We start from the raw sequence: 24632 nt of genomic DNA on the forward strand, positions 1-24632 counted from the left end.
GGCATTAATGGCAGTGCAACCCTTCCTAATCTTCCATCAAGATAGTGTCCATGAGAACAAATCCTACATTTATGCCTAAGGTGGTATCCAGAGTATCTTTAAATCAGGCTATCCACCTTCCTACATTCTTCCCCAACCCACAGAACAGGGGAGAAAGGCTCTTACATACCTTGGATGTACACAGACAATTATGCTACTACCTGGACAGGACAAAAAACAATAGAAAAACTGACCAGCTTCTGGTAGCATATGCAACAGGAAAGGAAGGAAAACCAATTTCTAAACAGACAATCTCCAAATGGATAGGAAATTGCATTAGATTTTGTTACTCCTACCATGGAAAGAAAACTCCAGAGAACATCAGGCCTCACTCCACAAGGGCTACAGCCACTACCACAGCTTTCTTACGAGGAGTGGCTACCAAGGACATTATAGAGGCTGCTACTTGGACCTCCGTGCATACATTTGCCAAGCATTATAACTTACCTCTATACTCTAGATCCCGTGCTGGTTTTGCCACTGCTGTTTTGCAAGGGATCCTAACTACACCATAATCTTTTCTCATTTCCTCCTCCCCTAGTGTAGCTATGGTATTCTACCCATTTGTAAAGACTGCAGATGCATCCTTGAAGGACGTAGTACAGTTTTGTACCTACCATAAATGTAGATGTCCGAGAGGAATGCATCTGCAGTCAGGATTACCCACCCTCCTTCCCCTCTGAGGTACTCCTAGGGTATTTGCCAATCTTCAGCTAGCTTGGGGGGGATCTGTTATGGTATATTTGTTTGTATATATGTACATACATGCTTATTTTATGTGTTTGCTCTCTACTATTTGGAAACTTTGGCATTTCCCAAATTTAGCCATCCAAGAGGGCACCTGGCATCTGGGGCAAGAAACACTGAGGAAAATGGCGTCGGCTGATGCCTTTATACCTGAATAACTGCCGCAATGACGTCGGGTGAAGTGCGACACCAGCCGAAGCCAGACCCAGACTTTGGAATCCGTCCGACTGAAGGGCTGCCTGACGACAGGACAACCCATTTGTAAAGACTGCAGATGCATTCCTCTCGGACATCTACATTTATGGTAGGTACAAAACTGTACTTTCTCTTCTCTGTATCAGGGCTATTCAACCTGTCCCAACAGAGCAAAGGGGACAGGGTTTCTACTCCAGACTGTTCCTGGTGCCCAGAAAAGAGAACTCTTGGTGCCCTATTCTGGATCTGTCAACTCTCAACTCCTTCCTGGTGTACCAAAATTCAAAATGCTTATACTCCAACAGCTGCTTCCTATGGTAGCCAAGGACTCCTGGCTAGTCATCCTAGACTTAAAAGAAGCTTATCTGCACATCCCCCATAAGGGAATTTTGCAGGAAATATCTACGTTTCAGGGCAGGCTGTATTCACCATCAGTTCTCTGCATTTCCCCTTTGGCTTATCTACTGCGCCCAGGGTATTCACAAAGTGCCTGGCTCCAGCCATTGTATACTGCAGGCAGAGCAATATTCAAATTTACTCATACTTGGGCAATTGCCTGATTCGGGCGGATAGTCAGGAATTGCTACTTCAGCACCTGACGTTTGTAAAGACACTCCTAACTTCTCTAGGGTATACCATCAACGAAAAGAAATCACATCTGGTACCCAGCCAAAAGATTGTGTTCCTGGGAGCAAGCTTGAACATAACTTCCTAGATGGCATTCCTCACTCCAGGAAAAGCAGGTTTATTTGACAAATTACTTCAAACTACTGGCTACCCAAACCCAGCTATCTGCAAGAAAAATACTGCAAGCCCTAGGGTTCATGGCCTCATGCATTCTACTCATTCCATATACAAGACTGCATATGAGGAAACTTCAATGGTACTTAAAGTCTCTGGTGTCAACATTCTCAGGACCTGGAAACAGTGATTCCTATCATTCCTTGCTTAAGGGCAGAGTTCCTTTGGTGGGCAGAGGCTGGGAACCACAACAAGAGACTCCCTTTCACTCAACCCCTCACCGCCTAAACCCTGACAACAGACGCATCAGACTTTGCATGGTGGGCTCACATGGCAGGCAAATGCATTCAAGGCAAATGGAGCCCAGGACAAATTCACCTATCATCAATCAAAAAGAAATGTTAGCTGTACAGAATGCACTGACAGCTTTCAAATACATTATCCTGCCAGGACAACTCTTGATAAAGACAGACAACACAACAGTTATGTGGTACATAAACAAGCAGGGGGTGGGGGATCTCATTCCTACCCACTCTGCAGGTTAGCCATGGCTCTGTGGAACACAGCCTTGAGCAATCAAGTGCACCTGCAAGCTCAACTCCTGCCAGGCAAACAAAATTCACTGGCAGATGACTTAAGCAGAAATCTAATTAACCCACACCAGTGGAAACTAGAAACCAACTCATTCAAACTTCTAATACATGGGTGGGGGACACGAGAAGTGGACCTGTTTGCTTCCCCCAAAAACCATCAACTGAGCAAAATTTGCACCAGAATTCCCCACAGCCAAGCATGGAAAGTGGATGTCCTGTCTGTTTACATGGGAAAACCTCTCGATCTATGCCTTTCCCCCTCTGCCCCTCCTTTCAAAAGTACTACTCAAGATCAAACAGGACAGGCCAAGGACAATCCTTATTGCACCAGGCTGGCCACGCCAGTACTGGTACCCACTCCTACGCAGTCTGACAGCAGTTCCACCCTGGCACCTACATCAGACTCTCTCTCTGCTGTCCCAGCAGGAGGGACAGATTTTTCATCCTCAGCTGCAAACCCTGAACCTGGCTTATTCCCTGAATTCATCACCAGCAACCCTCAGCAAATAGGTGCTGGATGTTATCCTTGAGGCCAGAAGGCCTAGTACTCTGAAATTCTATTCAGAAAAGTGGAAACGCTACTGTTCTTGGAGCCAGTCTCAAGGAAAGGACACAGCAGTGCCCACCTTACCTCAAATCCTAGATTATCTAGCAGAGTTGCTCCACAAAGGCCTGTCCTTCTCATCAATTAAGATTCATGCCTCTGCCATCTCAGCTCATTACAGTACTGAGCCACCCCTCTTCTCTCACCCTCTGATCAAACAGTTCCTGAGAAGAGCTAACAATTTAAGACCCCCAAGGAGAGCTCCCACTCTTGCCTGGGACCTTAACTTTGCAGTAGAGAAGCTCACCCCCCCCCCCTTTGAGCCTGCTGCTACAGCAGAGTTAAAATTCCTCAATTAGAAAACAGCCTTACTTCTAGCCATCACTTTAGCAAGAAGAGTGTCCAAGTTACAGGCCCTTATGGCTATAGAACCCTTCATTATCTTCCATGCGGAGAGGGTTTTCTTCAGGACTAACCCATCATTTATGCCCAGGGTGGTATCCAGTGTGGCTTTAAACCAATCCATCCATTTACCAACCTTTTTTCCTAATCCTCAGAATAAAGGGGAAAGGATCCTGCACTCCTTTGACGTGCACAGACAGCTCAGGTTCTACCTTCACAGGACTAAACCTTTCAGAAAATCTGACCAGCTGCTAGTCAGCTTTGCTACAGGGGCAGAGGGCAAGGCCATTTCAAAGCAAACTCTAAATGGATAGCACACTGCATCCATTTCTGCTACAAACACCATGGAAAACCTACCCCACGGGGGATCAGACCTCATTCCACTAGGGCTACCTCAACGTCTACAGCATTTCTCAGGGGAGTCCCTACCAGGGACGTCTTGGAAGCTGCAACCTGGAGTTCTGTGCACACCTTCGCCAAGCATTACCACTTGCCTATCTTTTCTAAATCCAGAGCTGGATTTGCCACAGCAGTCTTAAAAGGCTTGCTAGCCAGCCCTAATACTTCTTGACTGCCTCCATCCTTCCTCAAGTTTGGGAATCAACCCAAGTGTGATGACTGCAACAGTGAAACACGAACAACGTAGTACAGTTGTGTACACTTATCATAAATGTAGATGGTAGAGTGTATTCACTGTTGCAGTCCTGGTTACCCTCCCTCCTGCCCCCAGTCTTTTCTGCACTTTCTACCTATCCTCTTTTTTGGCCATGTCTTATGGCAATGGTATTTACTTTCTACTGGAGGTGTTCCACACCATATGATTGCTTCCTATTTTGGGGGCTCTTGACATCTGGGGCAAGAAAAAACTGATGTAATGGTATCGGCTGCATGGTTTATACCCCCTGACAATCTGACGTCATGGAAGAGGTGGCAGCATCTGACGCAGAAATCCCAAGACTGGTATTCTGGCCGACTGAGGGCTACCTGCAGGCAGATAACCCAAGTGTGATGACTGCAACAGTGAATACACTCGAAGATCTACATTTATTGTAAGTGTACACAACTGCACTTTTTGGAGAATGTTAACAGAATAAATAACCAAAACGTCAATGCTGACCGACAAAAGTAAGAGTTGCTGCCATTTAGTTAAAAAATGAATAAATCATACAAAGAAATACGTAAAACAGATTGGTTAAGGGCTTTCATCTATTAATCGTTTACACTTCATCAAACATCAGCTTTGTTTGTATATCTTATTAAATGCATTTTTTACTAAATGACAATGGCTCCATTATTGTTGGTTGTCAGATTTAATTCTTTGGTTATAAGCGAAATACTCTATCTGCATCCCCAGGTAGTCTGAAACATGGAAGTTAATGGAAGGAGTGGACTATCGTGTAGTTACTAGACAGATAAGCAAGCTTAAAAAAGGGGAAAAAATATTTCAGTGGATAAAATTATTTTTATCAGTGAATGCATGTCCTGTTCTTGCAACCTTCTTAGGGCTATTTTAAATACAGTAAACTATGTAGCATCAAATGTAAGGGATGTGAATGCATTCCACATTGGCTTACTTAATGGCCTTGTACATTGAGGCCAGGTCACAGGAGAATACTAGGCTGCCATCCCTTGTGAAACATGTCACGACTGACCATATAACCTGTTTATCACCTAGTCTGGCCAAGTACTTTTTGTAACTCATGGCCCACTGTAAATGTACTAATGCAAGGGTAAACAAGCTGTACCTCAGTGGCTATTTTCTGTCATGGAATTTGTTGACAACTCTTGGAAAATATCTGCGCCTAGTGTAAATCTTCTTCATATTCTATATTAGCATTAATATTTTTTTCTTTTTTTATAAGCAGTTGTATCTCTATAATGGAGCTTTTCTCCCCAGGCCTCCAGTGAACATGTCTGACTTTCCCGGTAAACAAATGTAAAATCAAATAATAATTAATGGTAAGTTAATCCACATAAGTTATTTGTACACACAGAAGCATGCCCTTACCCTTCCCTCATCATACTGTATAATCAATATACCTCTACATGTAGTCTGGGACTTGGGTACTTGGGTTGATGGCAATATCCCTGTATTCAGTGTCTAATGGACTTTTTTTGAGGAGAGAGCTCTGTCTTGCTTAAAACACCATTAGAAACCCCATTGTTGAGGACCTCCTGATTCTTCTGACATGTAATATCTCCACCAGTACTAGAACCAGAGACCTAAATCTTCACCATCAGGTAAGGAAAACTTGATGGAAGGACAGGTTTATAACCTGGCACCTCCCAAACTTCTGGAATAAATTTCCCTTACTTCTGGAATAAATTTCCCTTGCATGTTAAACAGTGCCATGACTGTCTTTAAACATAACCTACTGTAGATGGCTGGATGTGTATCCACATTTTTTCTCCAGGATTGAATGGTATGGACCTCCTGTAGAAAGAAAGGAAGTTCAGTCAGAGGGAAGGTACTAGAAGGCATGAATGTAAGCCCCAGTGGGCCTGAATGTCTGTGAATCTGTGACTGGATTACATACCCCAAATGTAATATTCATAGTCCGCATACGGTTTCAGGAACCTTCCAGTCTTTATTATTGATTTCTTTTGTACTATAAATTGGAAACATGCTATTCTTTTAACTTAGACTGAATATTATGTAATTACACACCATACTTGACTTCTGCTGTGTGACATGTAAAGAAATTCCTTTATTTGGACAGAATATCACTAGCATGTGATGTAGAATGGTAACTAGTGTGATACTACTTGCAATGGGCAGGCTGTTCAGTTTTATCCTATATCTTGAATGTGTGCTGTAGGTGAACTCTGAATTGTATGTGTACGTTATTGCGCACGCATGTGCCATGTGATAGACTAGCATGCAGTCTATTGATAATTTCTCTCCCTTGTGCCCACTGAATGCCAATGTAGATGTTTTCCCCAAGACCCCTGATTTGGACAAAGCAGGTATTGGAGAATGAATAAGTAATGATCATTTTCTTCTGTGTTTGTTTAAAAGTGATAGCAGACAATGGCTTTTAATTGTAAAGTTTCTCTCATTTTAAATGAGAGGCCATACAAAAACTACAAAAAAGTAAAAACGTGCTGGAAGTTTTGAGACATGTTACTTGATAGAGAGAAAAATCAAGCTCTGCCCATCATACTTTCAATTTCAGAATGGGCTACGAAAACAAATTTTGAATATCTGCAGAGGAATTAAACTATGACAATTAGAATGGATATAATAATTATAATTGAAAGTGTTCCTAAAGAAAGAAGAAAAATGATTAGTCTCTGAGTTGGGTTTATTATTTGGCAGTGTTAGTATAAACAGTACTGTTTCTGTCGTGTATTTATTGTATTTGTGCTGAATTTGCACAAAAGTACTGTTGTGTTCGAAAGTTTGACAAGACTTTTTCTGATGCAATGTTGTGTTTTATAGTGCCAAGAGTATTTGTGTAGATGTCCCAGAAAAGTGTTTAGCTCCTACTGCATGTTCTTAACCTTTACCTTTTCAAAAATGTGCTGTTTTGGCTACGTGGTGCAGACAGATGTAGCCCTGGCTGCAGTCCAGATGGCCTGGGAGCTAGAGGGAGTGACCAGTTTATAACGCCTGCTTAATTTTCAGAGGAAGGAGAAAGAGTGCCAACATAATAGTGGGTAGGCATAAGAAGAAGATAGGCAGAGGTTGCTCTTTCGTGGCACCATTGGATGCCCACCTCTGTGACATAACTCAGCAAGTTAGGGGCTCCTTAGGGCTCATTCAGAAGCTGTATCATGATTCATGAACTGCAGACTGCCTTAATCTGTTTGCATAATGCACCAGGAATCCCCATTTCTCCTTCTGACTTGGCTAACATACCATGGTCTGGGAACTTACACAAGCAGGAAAGACAAAAGGCAGTAGGAAGGGCATCTTGCAGACTAGCTGCTACAAATGGACCTACAATCTGTACTGAAGAGTGTTGGTGGGAGGAGAAAAATTACACTTTATACAGCAAGAGGGGTTTAACCAAGTTAAAGACTGCTTCACTGCCAAGGAAAGTGGTACAGTAGGTATTCATAAAGGGACTTCTTTTCTGGTATCTGTTCCCTGGACTTCTGTGATTGTGCCATTTGCCATTATACATCCCATTGGCAAAAGATTGAAGTAATGACCAAAATTTACTAAGAAAAGTTGTGCAACAATTTATTACCACACATCACTTCCATAAGAACCTCTTATAGGTACAGACATTTTGTTGAATCTTTGGCTCTGTCGTTATTTCCTTTCCTTTGCATGCATACGCACCATGTTTGGGAAGAGAATGGCTATGTAGCCATTTTAGTAAACAAAAAGAAATGAGTGTAATTTAAGCCAAAGAGAAAATGTAACATAATCCACAAACCAGATATGCTAGAGTATTAGGTCTGAGTAATACAGAAGTAAACAGTATGATAATTATAGAAGAGTGAGATTCAGGTGTGTGTTTGTGTCCGTTTGTGTACAAGCATGCATACATGCATGATTGATGATTGTATGTATATGTATGCATGTATACACACACACACACACATATATATATATATATATATATATATATATATATATATATGTGTGTGTATATATATATATATATATATATATATATATATATATATATACACAAACCAAATATCCAGCACTAGAATGGTTATTTTAACCCAAATGGATAAAATAAAATGAGACGCCCCAAATTATGCCAAATCTTCTTTATTATTAGTGACTTAAAACAGTATTATTAATATCATTTGGAGTGCAGTATATGTTTTTCCGCTAGCAAAGACAGACCTTTTTTTAACGGCAACATTTTTATTGCTTAGCTGAGCTTTAACAGCGCCCTGTACTTGTTATAACATTTTTATGTTTGTTCAGTGGCCTTTTCATGTGATAAAGTCACTTACTAAGAAGTTAATAGTTTAGTGACATGGTTATTTGGCCTTGTTGTAGTAACAGTTTCAGGGAACTGAAAACTTTGAAGCATCCTCCTGATAGCCCTTCTCATATATTCTTCATTCATCTGCAGAAATCATAGTTATTTGCCTGGGGGTGTGGGGGTAATTTGTGACTGCTGTGGTCAGCTGCATGATCCACCATCTGTGGTGGGCATTGTAATGTGATATCTTCCATCTGGGATGGGGCATCCATAAGTCACGCAGCTGGCCATTTACAGTAATTTATGTTTATACATTTGTTACCTGGGTAGGTCGACAAAGACCATATTCAGTTGTGACCCAGACATTACATATATACAAAAAGGTATTTGTTAATGAGCAATAAAGTGCATTCAGCACTTATTTACATTTTATGTAGAGATACTTTTCACTTTCTTGGACTAATTTTAATGTGGTGGGGCTAGGTTAGACTTCGTTTAGATGTTTATAGTTTTGGAGCAGTGTTGGTCATAATTTGCACTTGTTCAGTTCTTGCTGCGAATGCATGACCTTGTTCACAGCAGTTTTCAAGAGCATTATGATTTAAAGTTCAAATTGACTTTGCCAGTAATATTTCACATATGTTCCCACTGTGTGCTATATATCTACCTCTACTCAGGGATTTAACAAAAAAAAAAAGTATTCTTGCCTAATTGCTACTGAGATTGCAAACTCTCTGACATCTGCATGAATGCTGGCCTCTCTATACAGCTGTCACCATGGCAGATCATGGGACTCCCCACTGCTAGTGATTGAATGGGCCCGAGTCTGATGGGGAAGATTGATGGTTAGCAGGCAGAAGTGGGAGAAGCACTTGCATGTATTTTGTTAATTCATTTTCTCCAGGTATTCATTAAATTGTCTACCAAATTGTTGCTGTATTTGACCCCCTTTCTGTCTCTCACCAGATGTTCTTCGTGTTTCACTGTTGCAGTCATAACTGTAGGGTACTCCTACCGGCAGGCAGCCCGAGGTCAGCCAGAATATCAAAGTCTGGGTCCGGCGTCGGCTGTGTCAGCAAGTACCCTGACGTCAGAACGCATGGGTATAAAGCTGACAGCCGACGCCATCTTCTCCAGTCTTTCTGCAGTGCGGTGCAAAGCAGTTCGCTAGTTGTTGGTTGGCGTTTTCAAGACAACGTGGTGTAATTGTCGTCGGTCCGAAGTTTTTTACTTCTCTTCTCAAAGCTAAGTACCCCGTTGGGGAAACCTTTTTCTTGCTCCTCCGATGTCAGAAAAAGTTAATAATTGTGTATCGTGTGGAAAACAAATACCTCATAAAGATTTCCACTCTTACTGTCTACCTTGCTTAGGCCCTGACCACGACGTTTCTTGCTGTCAGTTCTGTGCCAGGTTTAATTCTCGCACTATCAAGCGTAGGTACGATTGGGCCTTGAATTACTTCGGTAGACGATTTAATTATAGGATGTCGTCGGATACTTTACCGACTACCGGAATACAGAAGGAACGCAAAGACAAGGACAGGCCTCCGAGGTCCAAACAGGATACTTTGCAGCCGGAGCCAGCTTCGGGTTTGGCGGTAGTCAGTGAGGCACTTTTGCAGCCCCTGCGTCTGCCACTTCAGAAACGATGGCCGACACGGACTCCCATGGGGAGCCATCTAGGCCTAGTAATTTGTCTGCTGCAGGACCTTCGGACGTCGCTCCTTCAGATGGGTCCGGAATCGCTGTGCAGGTACCGGCTTCTGAGGGGGTCTTCAGGCCTTCACATAGCCTTTGTCTTTGTGGAAATGGTGATAAGTCAAAGACTCCTGTTAAACCCAGACTTTCTGCTCAAGCTTCTTCGGATTCAGCTCCTAAGACTCAGAAGCAATTACTACGGATGGCTGAGGATTTATTAACTATGATTAAGGGCTCTCATCCTCCTCCTGAGAAAAGGCCTAGACAGGATATCCCTTATGATTCCTCTGATCAGGCTTCAGTATCTTCAGTTTCTTCCTCTGATCAGGATTATTCTTTTCCTCCTTATGAGGATTCGGATGCAGAGGATTCTGTTCCCTCTGCCTCTCCCCCTGAAGATTTCTCTTTTGGGGAAACCTTGCATGAGATGAGGGAGCATTTTCATTGGGAAGGTCAGGATTATTCTGCTTCCAAAAAGAGACTTAGGGAATTTCTTCTTCTCCCTCAACACAGGCCTTTAGCTATTCCTCCTGTACTTGACATTGTGGATGATGCCTTCTCTGAAGCTAACTTGAATCCCGATTCCATGCCGCCTGCTCCTTCTAAGCCTGATAGATTTTACAGGGTCCCTGATTCCCATCAGTTCTTATTTAAGAACCCTTCTGCTGATCCTGAAACTATTTTGCAGGGTTCCAAGGCTGCTAAGGCCGCCTCCTCTAAGAATCCTATCCCCTCTGAAAAGGATTCTCGTGCTCTGGACAGGTGGGGCAAAAAGGTTTATACTTCAGCTACCCTCTCTATTAGAGCTTTAAATTGCCAGTTTCACATGTTTAAGTATCAACAGTTTCTTTTATCTGTTTTAAAACAAAGGCTTTCTACCTTTCTTGCATGTGCTGAGGACAAGGAATTACAGGATGTGTTGCATGCAACTGAACAAGTTAGCAAACACAGTTTACATTGTGGTTTTGATGCCTTAGAGGCTTCCTGCAGGGCTGCTGCCTCTGGTACTGTTATCAGGAGACATGCTTGGCTTCGTGAGCAGAATTTACCCGAACAAGTTAAGGCTAAATTGCTAGATGCCCCTGTTCAGCATGATGTTTTATTTGGATCTAAGGCTGAGGAGGTTATTAAAAAGATGGAAGAAAAAGCCAAGTCTATGCAGACTGTAAAAGATTTTTTGCAAGTACAGCCTCCTAGATTTTCTAGAAATTGGCCCTCCAAAAATTGGTCTTTTCCCACTTCTGACAGGCCTTAAAGGGGAAGATATAGACGCTCCAGAGGTCTGGCGCAGGCTCAGGCCTCTTACAGATCTAGACAGTGGACTGCTTCTTCACCTAGAAGGGGAGAAGACAGACCTCAAACCCAAAGAAAGCAGACCCAATGACTCCCGCTGTTGGGCTACAGGTCCTCCTTTCCTGGATGCCCCTCTCGGAGGAAAACTTTCTCTTTTTTACCAAAATTGGACTCTCATTACCCAGGACATATGGGTGTTAGACGTGATTTTGAAAGGCTACAGATTCCACTTTCACACTTGCCAAGGCCTTCCGGCTGGCCAGATCTGCCAAAACATCAATGGACAGAGGCCTTAAATCAAGTGGACGCTTTATTAGCCTTAAGAGCCATAGAACCTGTTCCACCTCTAGAGGTGGGGAAAGGTTTTTATTCAAGACTTTTTCTGGTCCCAAGAAAACAAAACTCCTGGAGACCAATTCTGGACCTCTCAATATTAAACACCTTTTTGGAAATTCCAAAATTCAAGATGCTTACTCTTCAACAACTTCTCCCAATGCTCTCACAAAATGCTTGGATGGTAACATTGGACTTAAAAGAGGCTTACTTACACGTCCCCATAAGGCAACAATGCAGAAAGTACCTCAGATTCAAGGCAGGCTCGAGACACTTCCAATTCTCTGTACTGCCATTTGGCTTATCTACTACGCCCAGAGTTTTTACCAAATGCCTGGCTCCAGTAGTAGCTTACTGCAGACTTCAGGGGATTCAGATTTACCCCTATCTGGACGACTGTGTAATTCAGGCAGACAGCAAAGACCTTTTACTTCAACACCTGCATTTTGTTCAACGTCTTCTCCTACTACTGGGATTCTCAGTGAACACAAAAAAGTCACATTTGATTCCTTCTCAACGAATGATCTTCTTGGGAGCTCTTCTAGACACAAGTTTACAGATGGCCTTCCTTACTCCAGAAAAACAGTTACAGCTGGCTTCAATCTTCAAGACCTTGGCAACCTTGACTCAGCTCACTGCAAGGAAATTCCTGCAGGCTTTGGGCTACATTGCCTCTTGCATCCTGTTGATTCCAAATGCGAGGCTTCACATGAGGAAACGTCAATGGTATCTAAAGAGTGTATGGTCTCAGCACTGCCACAGTCTGGATACAATGATTCCACTGATTCCCTGCCTCCAGAAGGAATTCCTTTGGTGGTCCAGGATGTGTGTTTTGAACGAAGGGAAGCCCTTTCGTCTTTCTCAACCTACTCAGATCATAACCACGGACGCCTCGGATTATGCTTGGGGAGCTCATTTTCTAGACAAATGCCAACAGGGCTCTTGGGAAAACAAACACCTTCTATGGCACATCAACTTGAAAGAAATGTTGGCAGTCCAAAATGCTCTTCTAGCCTTCCGGGACCTCTGCTAATTCGAACAGACAATACCACAGTCATGTGGTACATAAACAAGCAAGGGGGCTCTCACTCTTACCCCCTTTGCAAACTTGCCATGACCTTATGGGACACAGCCCTGAATTTGAATCTAGATCTTCAGGCACAGTTCATTCCAGGAAATCAGAATCTCTTAGCAGACAGCTTAAGCAGAAACATTTTGGATCCTCACGAATGGATGTTGGACCCCAACTTATTCAGCAAGATAACTTCAGTTTGGGGCTGTCCTCAGATCTGTTTGCGTCCCATCTCAACCATCAGTTGCCTCTCTTTTGCACCAGGTCCTTCCACAAAACAGCTTGGAAAGTGGATGCCCTGTCCTTCAGCTGGAGGAATCTTTTGGGATATGCCTTCCCTCCTCTTCCTCTTCTGCCTCGGGTATTGCTAAAGATAAAGCTGGACAAACCCAGACTGATTATTTTGATAGCTCCAAATTGGCCTCGTCAGTTTTGGTATCCAACTCTGTTGCACCTTTGCTTGGAACCCCCTTGGAGTCTTCCTCTGACCCATTCTCTACTGTCCCAGCATCAGGGTCAGGTATTTCACTCTCAAATCAAGACTCTCTGCCTGGCAGGTTGGCTCATCAAAGGCAATTGATTCCTTCTTCTCTTCCGAAACAAGTTGTGGATATTCTTTTGGAAGCTAGGCGTCCTAGTACAAAGAAATCTTATGCTTCTAAATGGAAAAGATTTTGTATTTGGATGCAGGATCGTGGTTCGGATCCTTTTTTACTTGATATTCCCTCTATTTTACTTTATCTCTCAGACCTTTTGATTAAAGGTCTTTCCTTTTCTTCCATTAAAATTCATGCTTCTGCTATTTCGTCTCATTTCAGTTGTGATCCTCCCATTTTATCTCATCCTATCCCTCCTTGGGATCTCAACTATGTCTTGGAAAAGCTTACTTTGCCTCCTTTTGAGCCAACTGCCTCTGCGGATATTAAGTTCTTATCCTGGAAGACAGCTATCTTGTTGGCCTTGACTTCTGCCAGAAGGGTGTCTGAGTTGCAAGCCCTCATGGCCATGGAGCCATACCTCATCTTCCATCAGGACAGAGTTTCCTTGAGGACCAATCCTACTTTTATGCCTAAGGTAGTTTCTAGAGTGGCTCTAAATCAGACTATTCACCTTCCTACCTTTTTCCCAAAACCCCAAAATAAGGGGGAGAGGATTTTGCATTCATTGGACGTACACAGGCAACTATGTTTTTACTTGGACAAAACTAAAGATTTCAGAAAATCAGATCAATTGCTTATCTCATTTGCTTCCAGTTCTCTAGGTAAAGCTATTTCTAAGCAAACTATTTCCAAATGGATTGCTCATGGAATAAGATATTGTTACTCTCTTTATGGAAAACAGATTCCAGGTACTGTCAGGACTCATTCTACTAGAGCAGCTGCTACTTCAGCAGCCTTTCTCAGGGGAGTTCCTACTAAGGACATTCTGGAGGCTGCCACTTGGAGCTCTGTGCACACCTTTTCCAAGCACTATAACCTCCCTTTGTACTCTAAGTCTAGGGCAGGCTTTGCCTCTGCTGTTTTGCAGGGTCTTCTAGCTGCTCCTTCTTCTTCATAACCTCCTCCCGTGTTCTCAGCTGTGGGATTCTACCCTACAGTTATGACTGCAACAGTGAAACACGAAGAACATAGTACAGTTGTGTATACCTACCATAAATGTAGATGTTCGAGTGTCTTCAGTGTTGCAGTCGGTGTTTCCCTCCCTCCAGACCCCTCTTGTTTCTTTTCCACTTCCTTTCTGGTGTATTTGTGTTTCCCTTGGGATACCTTTTGGTTTTATGGGGGCTTCTGACATCAGGGGCAAGAAAGGCTGGAGAAGATGGCGTCGGCTGTTAGCTTTATACCCATGCGTTCTGACGTCGGGGTACTTGCTGACGCTGGACCCAGACTTTGATATTCTGGCCGACCTCGGGCTGCCTGCCGGCAGGAGTACCCTACAGTTATGACTGCAACAGTGAAGGCACTCGAACATCTACATTTATGGTAGGTATACACAACTGTACTTTGTTCTGCCTTTATGTCTGAAAGTAATTGGGTATGGTAAAGTCTTGTTTTTGGCCAGTCTTTTGATACAGTAAATTATAAGTAAAGCTAATGTAGTCTTTACAGAGGTAGGGACTACTGCCCTAACCTCACATTTTTCTTGCAGCTTTGAATGTTACTAAAACCTTATAATATTCTTTTAAGTGTCTTGACTTTTTAAACATTAACGGTGACAATTGAAAATTGTAGAGAAAGATCGGAGTGCCATACATGTTGAGGCTACAATGTACTTTTCTTTTATCTCCCGCAATTATAGCCAACTTACTGATTGCATAACACTACATTGCTGCTCTGAAATTGGCTGCTTTAAATGTTGACATTCCATATTCTAGTTGTATTGCTGCATGGGGTCTGACAAAATTACTAAACCGGAATTTGTTGCAATAAAGGAAGTGGAAGTGCCATTTGGGGTAGAAAATTTAGCTTTGTGGCCACTGTTAGTAGGCTGCTCACTTGCAGGGAAATCTTTGAGGCATAAGGGGAGACTCGTAACTGCAGACTGTCATAGTAGGTAATATTTCACTGGATTCATTTTTCCAGTGTCTGGGAACTTTTTGCTCTTGAACAACTGTGAAACTGCTGATAAGCCCTAACTCTGTACTGTAATCCTCAGGTGGCTGCATCCCTTAATGAATGGATAATACTGTTCAGATGAGCAACTTTATTGAACTACTATAGTAACAGGTAAGCACTTTTGTCTACTAAACTATTTGAGAACTGTTGACGTCTTTAAATCAGTGTTAACATTGATTTGAAGAAGTGTACAGCTCTCAAATAGTATAGTACATGAAAGTGCTGAGTGTTTTAATAACACTTCTTTTTAGTTTTTTTGAACCGTATTTTTTATTTTTATTCATTCTTTGCTCTGAAAGAGCACATGCTGAAATATTATCGACTCTGAAATGCATGTCTGAAAATTAAGAACTGTGGGGGCTGTATTTTCTTGTTGCAGATTTGTATTTACTGGCATTTATATTTTCCTGGCACATATAGAAAAACTGAAATGGTAACTGAATATGTAAATATGAAGTACTGTGTTTATTGGAGCTGCCATTCAGTAGTGCTGTCTCTGCATAAGTGTTCGGTTTTCATAACATTTTGTTGTAATGTATTTCCCCCCAATTTCTTACTTTAACAGACTCAAAACATGGAGGCAAGAATGGGAAGAAAGGTGAAGGGCTGTCTGGAAGTTCGTTCTTCACCTGGTTCATGGTGATTGCACTGCTGGGAGTCTGGACATCTGTGGCAGTTGTATGGTTTGATCTCGTGGATTACGAGGACATTTTAGGTGAGTTTCTCATTGTATTGTAAACTTACTGTGGCAGAATATGTAAATATTTATATTTCTGTCCTGTCTACAGTGGATTAAGACATAAAATTAAGTAGTGACAACAAGCTACCAAGATTGCTCAAAACCAAATCTAAAATGGCGGAGTATGAAGACTAGCTTAATTCACACAGATTTTCAGCTTGGGTGGTACCTCTTGGCATATTTTGCCAGTCATAACTCATATTCTTAAGCATGCAGTGACATCATGCAGTCATCATCCAGTGACACCTCAGACTGTTACATTTCAGAATGTTGACTAACTGTGAGCATGTTTCCCATGATTTCAAGTTGTAACAAACAAATGCTGCATGTATTACAGAATTTGTATTACAAGCAAGTTCAAAATATAATGACAGACTGTTTCAAGTTTAACTTTCCTAGTTAAGCAACGTTCCATAATACCATTTCATTTGTTAATTTACAAAACAGAGATATGCATTCTTATCTAAACCTACAGTACACGGCTGCACAATCATGTCTTACAGAACAGAAACATGTTTTCTGACCTAGAGTGCTTAGAAGCAAAGTAATTCTATTTTTTATCCACTTAATGTAATATGTTTGAATTTCAAGTAAAGTATTAATTGTTTGAATAGCATAAATCAAGACATTTCCAAAATACCCACCTTTCATTTATTTATTTTATTTATTTTACATTTGTTAACCGGGCTAGTCTGACTGGATATATTTCCATTTTCAGCAGAGGCCCGGGGAGAAAAGCTCCACATATGGACATAAGAGATTTATAATGAGTACAAATAACAAGTTACAAATAACAAGTTACAGACTTGTAACACTTCAACCAATGCATCTTGATTACAAAAAGAAGGCAACTGGAAAAACTAAAATACATTCTATTAAACATCAATACAACTTCTAGAACCTGATAAATAATAAGAGAGACCAGGGAAAAGAACTAAAACATTGAAACCTAAAACATCACCATCATAGTCCATTCTCCATATCATCAGTATCATACCTATATCATTATCCATCAGTATAATCATTATCACTACCCCCTTTATTGTATTTTCTGTAAGAGGTTGGGATGTCATGTAAACTGTTGCATCTTTTTCAATTCAGTTGCACTATCCTGCCTTCTTCAGTGGTCATGCCTGACTATCCTAGGTCTTCTCTCACTCATATCTATTAATCTCTTTGCTGGATGCTATTGTTTCCTTCCCATCTTTCCCAAAATGTCTTCATTAAACAGTTGTCTGCTTTTCTGTTTTTGTCTTTCAGCTTTTCCCAGTTAGGGGTCGCCATAGCGGAACTCCGGTCCGCTAATGATTGGCAGTGGATGCCGAGTTGCCAGCCCGACGCCCATTCACGCACGCACCTACCTGCATGTCTTTAAACGTCACTCGACCATGGGGGACACACGTAGACTACACACAGAAGGCGCTCCAGCTGAGAATTGAACGGAAGAACCTCTTGCTGTGTAGCTACAATGCTAACTGCTGCAATGTGCCCAAACCACCGTTGTCTGTTCTCTTTGATCTTCTCTGCAATTGGAGTTACTTTGTTTTATGATCTGATGTCCTCATTTCTTCATCTGTCAGTGTTCATCCTACCCAACTGTTTTAGGCATGTCTACTGCATCACCTCTAGCCTTCTCAACTGCTGCGCCGTCACAGTCTGGGTTTCTGTACCACACAGTAGTACTATTCACATCAGTGCTCTGTACACCTTAGTTTTCCACTTTTTTGGCATTTTTCTCTCTCACACTACCACTGACAGTCTGTGCCAGTTGGCTGCAGCCACTCTGATTCATCTTCTTATTTAGACTTCCCTTCTCCGCAACCTCCCCTCCCAAAATCTTGAAGCCGCTAATTTGTTATATTATTTCACATTTTGACTCAATTTTCAGCTTCTTCTGATATCCCTATCGATTTCATCCCGTGTACTTTCCATTTTGCTTCCCATTCTCCCATCACTTGCTGAAGTTCTGTTCAAGGCCTTCTTGTAATGCCACATAATCAGTTTTTAGCAGGTTTGTTAGCCTGTCTACTTCATCTTGTTTGCTAATGTAACACATCACTAGTATAAACAATAGGCTTAGAGAAGATCCCTGGTGCACACCCACTCCCCGTGAGAGCCCCTTTGTGAGTCCAGACATTATATTTATGTCATTAGGTCCTTGTACATGGCTTCCAGTAATTCTTCCAGTTTGTTGTAATTTCAGCGTTCACAGGTCTGCCTACATTAGATTTCTTGTGACTTTGTCTTGCTCTTTTCAAGTCTAGGAATTCCCAGTTAGTCCATTTCCTTACATATAGTTTCTTCTCATCTTTGTCTCACAGTAAACATCAGGTTATTTGTGCTGCATCCTAATCTGAACTGCTCATCTCCCATCTTTCTACTATTCGTTTCAGTCAGCCTTCTGTTTCAGCACTTCCATGCAGCTGGAGTTTACCTGCATACTGTCCATTGTAGTCAGTGTCCCCATTATTCTAGTACACTTGACATTACAGTGCTTTTCCAGTCATCTGGCATATGCATTTCTGTCTGTACTGCTAAGAGTTCCCTCGGAGTCGGTTTCTCTCCTATCTCGCCCAAAATAACCACTTTGGGGACATGTAAATTCTGTCTGCTAAGGAAAGGAATTCTGCTACTGTACTATTAATGACTCTCCAAATTATTTTCCCTGGTAGCTTAGGGATTAGAATTTTCATTGTTCTATTAACAGAATCCAAACACACACTCTGAGCCCTGCCATCAGGCAGGTTTTCAAATGATGCATCTCTACTATCTCAAAAAGCACCTTCCTTACATAGTGAAGTTTGAGGTCCTTGTTTTAATTTTAGTTCTTGAACAAATTTGTTTACTTTATGGATAAGTATGTACAGTAGCCCGGTTTGTGCTATAGCGAGTATCAAACATTGTTTCATCTGGCAACCCTTTCTGTATTGATGGACTGGAGTTCTCACACCAGTTGCCTAGCTGCAGTGGGATCTGTAGAGATAGAATATTCATGTCAGTGAAGCAAAAACTATCTTGCTTATCTGGTCTCTGCTGAATTTTTTTTTTTAACATGTAAAATCACACCAGTGGTGATTGAGGAAAACAGTCCATTTGTTCTGTTATAATACATTACTCCAGTTGAAGACAGCAAGATCCACCTGTGGTAATTGTTTTAGATATAGAGCATATTGCTGTATTCGTTTGGTCCTTCGGATGAGATTTTAAACAAGAGGTCCCCCATCTACTTGAGCTGGTGGTAGCTCAGGTGAATGTAAAGGATCACACAGTACCTGAAAAGAGTAGTTTTTTTATCATTATATACATTACATATTAATACATATTTACATTATTTACATCTATTTACAAATTTCCATACATTTATACATTTCAATTTAAGCATCTTTCCACTCTTTTATTCACAACCAAAACATTATTTTTTCCAAAATCTTTGTCAAAGTCCATTTTCCATTGTATTTAATTTCATTTAGTCTCTCGTTTCATATAGTCCATGAAGGATAAAATATTACTCTGTCCATTTTCTTTTCTTCTTCCTGTTTACGTGTACCATAGTAACCAAATTCTATTATGTCCATATTTATTTATTCAAATTTTAACAAACTTTTCACCCTATTATATTTACATATTTCTTTCTGCAAATTATTAACACTTTCACATTTCAAAAACACATGCTCAGTAGTCTCAAACTATTCACATTTATTACATATTCTACAGTATCTTGCTTCTTTTGTGTATGATATATTTGGCTTAACCTGCAGTTTTATAATAGACAATTTCCATTAAAATCATTACATTCTTTAATCTTTTATAGCTTATTATATCTCATAATTATGGCTTTTTTCTTATCTATTTCTAAATCTTTCCATTGATCAGTACAATAAAATGCTTTCATAATACTTAAGTACCATTCCTTTCTGATTTTTCTGACATATATTCTTTTTTTATTTTCCATAACACAATTGTGTTTTGGTACTCTTTCATTTCTTCATTCACAGTGCTTTTACTTGATTTTTTAACTTTCATTCCTTCCCACAATTCTTTTTATTTATAATATAGTATCATTTCTATCACATTTTTATTTTCCTTCATAATTCCTTTTAATACCACATATAAAATTAAAGATGCTGCATTTACTATTGGGTTTATTAAACCCAAACCTCCTTGCTCTTCTTTCATATACAGAATCCCTCTTTTGACTGGATTTCGAGTCTAGAACCCCATAAAAAGTGAATATAATCATCATTAATTCCTTTTCATACTTGATAGGAATCATGAAATGTTAGCAACGTAAGCATTTTTTCCTATTACCATGGTGTTCAACAGGTGTGCTTTTTTTCTGTGCGATTTCCAAAAATTAGTCATATCCTTTACTTCTTTGAGTATATTATCCCATTGTTGTCTGTATTCATTCCTTCCAAATGTTATCCATAATATATTTATGTATTTTTCATTGAACTCAACACCTCCTGTCATAACTTCAAAACCAAATACTTTACTTTTCTCCTTATTTACACTTAATCCAATTTTCTTTAAATCTATACTTAATTTTTCATTCACTTTTTCCATCCATACTTTAGTTTTAACAATTAATACAATATCATCTGTATAATTATACATTATTGGCAGTTGTACTTCCTTCGTCATTTTGTATACACTATTACTTGACATTTTATTAATTTTCTTTACTATTACATTCATAACTAATAAGAAAATTACACTACTAGCTGGGCAGCCCTGCTTTATTGCACACTGTGTTTTATTTCTTCCCCAATCCAGCCATTTACATTTGGTTTCAAATAGTTCCTTTCATAAACAGATTTTATTATGTGTAATATTTTTTTGCTTACATTATATGCCTGCAAAATTCCCCATAATGATTTACATTGAATATTATCATAAGCTTTACTTATATCCCCTATCATAAACTTCACTTCTACATTTTTATTTATGATATCCTCAATTATTTCTCTTATTATCCATAATAACACTTGACTTCCTGGTCATAAATTCTATCCATTTTTTCTGTAACTTTTTTGTTATTATTCTCATAAAAATGTATAATCTGTATTATTCAATGTTATAGGTCTCCATTTTTTTATCTCCTCTTTATTTCCTTTTTAAATATACATAATAACTCCTGTACATATCTCCTTCTCTTTAATTCCAGTTTCTAACCATTCATTCAGAACTTCTATAAAAATTATTTTTCCACTCTTTCATTTATTTATTTATTTTATTTTATTTTACATTTGTTGACCGGGCTAGTCCAACTGGATATATGTCCGTTTTCAGTAGAGGCCCGGGGAGAAAAGCTCCATCAGTTGTACACTTTTACAAAAAGGCATAAATGGTTACATAAGAAAGATAGGAAATAAAAACAATAATATAATCAGATAAAAAAATACATTGGCATAAAAGTTCACATGACATCATAGCAGGTTAACCAGATAATATAAAAAATAAAGTTGTTTTTTTTTTTTTTTTTTTAACAAGGGTAATGGAAGAGAGAAGAGTTGGCATTAGTCAGGATTAGTGCAGGAGCAAAGCCAGTGTTTATTGAGATAAATCTTTAGTTGAAATTTGAAAAGTTGGAAAGAGGTTAAAGAAGTGATATCAGAGGGTAGTTTATTCCATGATTTTCCAACAGAGTTGGAGAATAAACTGACTCCTGCATTATTGTTAGGTTTGGTAATATTAATCAGAAGTTTATTTGAGGAACGTAGTTGTTGCAGGTTGTTGTATGGAGAAATAAGGCTAGTAAGTGTTGGTGTGTTGGTTGGCTGATATAGAATCTTATAAGCAATTAAGATCTGTTGAAGTACAAGTTGGTTAGGAAGTTCAGTCCAGCCTAGTTCTTTTAGGTTCAAGCAGTGATGAGTTCTAAAAGGAGATCCAATAGCGAATCGAGCTATGTTATGATAGGATGTTTCTAGTTTCTTCATGTTGTTTTTGGAAAGATTAGTGTAAATGGGGGAAGCATAGAGAAGAGTGGAGATTAGGTGAGATCTAGCAATGGTGGACCTTGCTGTGGGTGTTAGGAAAGGTTTGATTCTGTAAAGGGATCCTATTTTTTATTAACTAATTTTATGGTGTTGTTGATGTGAGAGTCAAAGTTGAGGTTATTATCAATAGTTATCCCTAATAGTTTTGTGGTCAAGTCAGGAGAGATGAGTGTTCCGTCAGTGGATGTAAGAGTAAAGTAAGGTGGAGTAGATTTACGAGTAGGTGAAAAAAGTAATAGTTTTGTTTTCTTGGGGTTGAGGAGTAGACAGCGGTAAGAGAACCATTGTTCTACAGCACTAAAAGCTTTTTGAGTAAGTGACTGGAGTTCTGTATGAGAGTTAGCAGAGCAGATTATAGTTGAGTCGTCCGCATATTGTATACAGGTAGTATATGGGATAGCAGATTGAAGGTCATTAATAAAGATAGAAAATAGCAAAGGGCCTAGGATAGAGCCTTGAGGTACACCTAAGGAGATAGGTAGAAGATTAGAAAGTGAGTTTTTCCAAAGTACTGCCTGCTGACGATTTTCTAGGTAAGATGCAAACCAGGACAAGGCAAGATGATCAAGAGCCAGTGATTGTAGGATATGTAGTAAAAGTTTATGATTCACCATATCAAAAGCTTTGGATAGGTCGATGAAGACAGAGGGAGATAGATAGTTATTGTTACGGTTAGTGTTAATGGAGTTAGTGAAGGAGAGTAAAGCAGTAGTGGTACTGTGTGAGGGTCTGAAACCATGCTGACAGTTAGAAAGTAAGTTGTTGTTGAGAAGGTGATTTAATACTTGTTTGTGAATACATTTTTCCATGATTTTTGCGATTGGTGAGAGGAGAGCTATTGGACGAAAGTTAGAGAAATCATTAGAGTTTCCTCCTTTATGTAGTGGGATGATATGAGATATTTTCCAGATAGAGGGAAGATTCCTTCCTTTATAGATCTATTGATCAGGATGGAAATAGGGTAGGCTAAGGCTTTGGCACCTATCTGTAAGAATTCTGCAGGCAGTTTGTCTGCAGAGGGAGTGGTGGGTTTTAACTTTAGGAGCAATGATGTGATAAAGGAGGTAGAGACTGGTTGTAATTGGAGTGTAGGAGGTGGATTTAATGTGGATGGAGGAAGATTTGAGGTATCAGGAGATAGATGACTAGCTAGTGTTTGGATAGTGTTTGTGAAGAATGAGTTGAAGTCATTTGCTGTTTGTTTAGGGTTTTCTGGGTTAGAGTCCTGGGGATTAGGTGTAATGGAGTGACCTGGAGACAGAAGATTATTAATACTGGCCCAGAATTTTTTAGGTTCCTTATTAGTGATGTTCTGCAGCTAAAGGTAATAGTTTTTTTTGTCGGTCAGGATAGCTCTTTTAGTGCTGTTTCTAAGCTTTCTAAATTTTTGACGATCAGTTTGATTTTTAGTGGTGCGCCATTTTGACCATGATTTATTTCTAATAATGATTTTATGCCTAGTATTATTAGTTAGCCAGGGTGCTACTTTTGATTTGGTTCTGATGGTACGAGTTGGGGCATGTTGGTCTAGAATTGATAAGAATGTAGAGTTAAAGTAATCTACTGCTTCATTAAGGGGAAGATATTTCAATGAGGACCAATTACAATATTTTAGATCAGCTAGAAAATGTTCCGAGTTAAAAGTCTTTTTTGTTCTTAGTGTTCTAAGTGTGGCAGGTAAGGTTAGGTTGATTTTGTGTCTAATGACATAAGTTAAAGAATGGTCACTTAGATCATCTGGAAGGGTACCGGACTGGTAGGTTTGTTGGGGAGTATTAATCAGAATCCAGTCTAGAATAGATTCATGGTTGTTGGATTTATCAGTTCTGGTTGGACAGTTAATGAGTTGAGAGAAGCCATATAGGTTTATGTGGGATGTAGGGTTTATACTATTAAATGAATTCCAATCAATGTTAAAGTCACCTAGAACTACTGTTTCTTGGGGGAGGTTGTTTGACAGCAAGCTCAGGATGCATTCTAGAGTGTTAGTGTTATTTCCTGGGGGGAGATATACACAAATTATGTTAATAGATTTATTAGGGTTGATTTGAAGTTTTGAGCTGATTACTTCTGCATTATTGTCCTGAGTAAGGTTAAGATTTAAAATACTAATTTGTAGTTGTGCTTTGTACAGAATTGCTACGCCACCTCCCTTTTTGGTTTTACGGTCCAGTCTAAAGATATTATACCCGGGAGGGGTAATTTCATTATCCTTAATGGTAGGTTTTAGCCAAGTTTCTGATAAACATAAGATATCAAAATGGTGAACATCTTAAAGGGCATGGAGTTGAGAGATCTTGTTACAAATGCTACGTATATTAAGATGAGCTATGGTGAGAGAGTTGGTATAAGTGTTTGATGATATAGGAGAATCTTTGTCTTGTTTAATATAACTATTAGTGTTTGTGCTATTTGGGCCAGGGTTAGGGTGAATGTCCCCATCTAATAGTGATTGAAACAATAAGAAATATTGGAGCTGGGACTGTTTATGTAGGATGTCATTATATTTTTTATTTCTTTGTTTACTTAGCTTAGGGTAAGCAAGTTTGTGGTGTTTGGTAGATATGTAGTTAGGTATGGTAGGAAGATTTAATGTGGTTAGTGTAGAAGGTAAGTTAGGTGTAGAGGTGTGCTTAGAGGGAAGCACAAGAGTAGAGGGGAGTGGGTGTTCATAGGAGGTTAGGAGATGAGTAATCACAAGAGGAGGTAAGAGTGTTAAACAGAT

General features: G+C 39.9%; 1 protein-coding gene across 5 annotated transcripts in view; it reads left to right on the forward strand.

Annotated features, from left to right (window-relative positions):
• The window catches only part of ASPH (aspartate beta-hydroxylase), a 597360-nt gene that overhangs the window by 229990 nt on the left and 342738 nt on the right, over nucleotides 1-24632 (forward strand). For all 5 annotated transcript variants that reach the window (XM_044065474.1, XM_044065473.1, XM_044065470.1 and 2 more), the window contains exon 2: nucleotides 15732-15881. In XM_044065474.1, the coding sequence (XP_043921409.1) occupies nucleotides 15732-15881 (150 nt within the window). The remainder of the gene's footprint in view (nucleotides 1-15731; nucleotides 15882-24632) is intronic.

Source organism: Protopterus annectens, chromosome 3.part0 (assembly GCF_019279795.1).
Source record: "Protopterus annectens isolate FY-2018-M chromosome 3.part0, PAN1.0, whole genome shotgun sequence".
Lineage (NCBI taxonomy): Eukaryota > Metazoa > Chordata > Ceratodontiformes > Protopteridae > Protopterus > Protopterus annectens.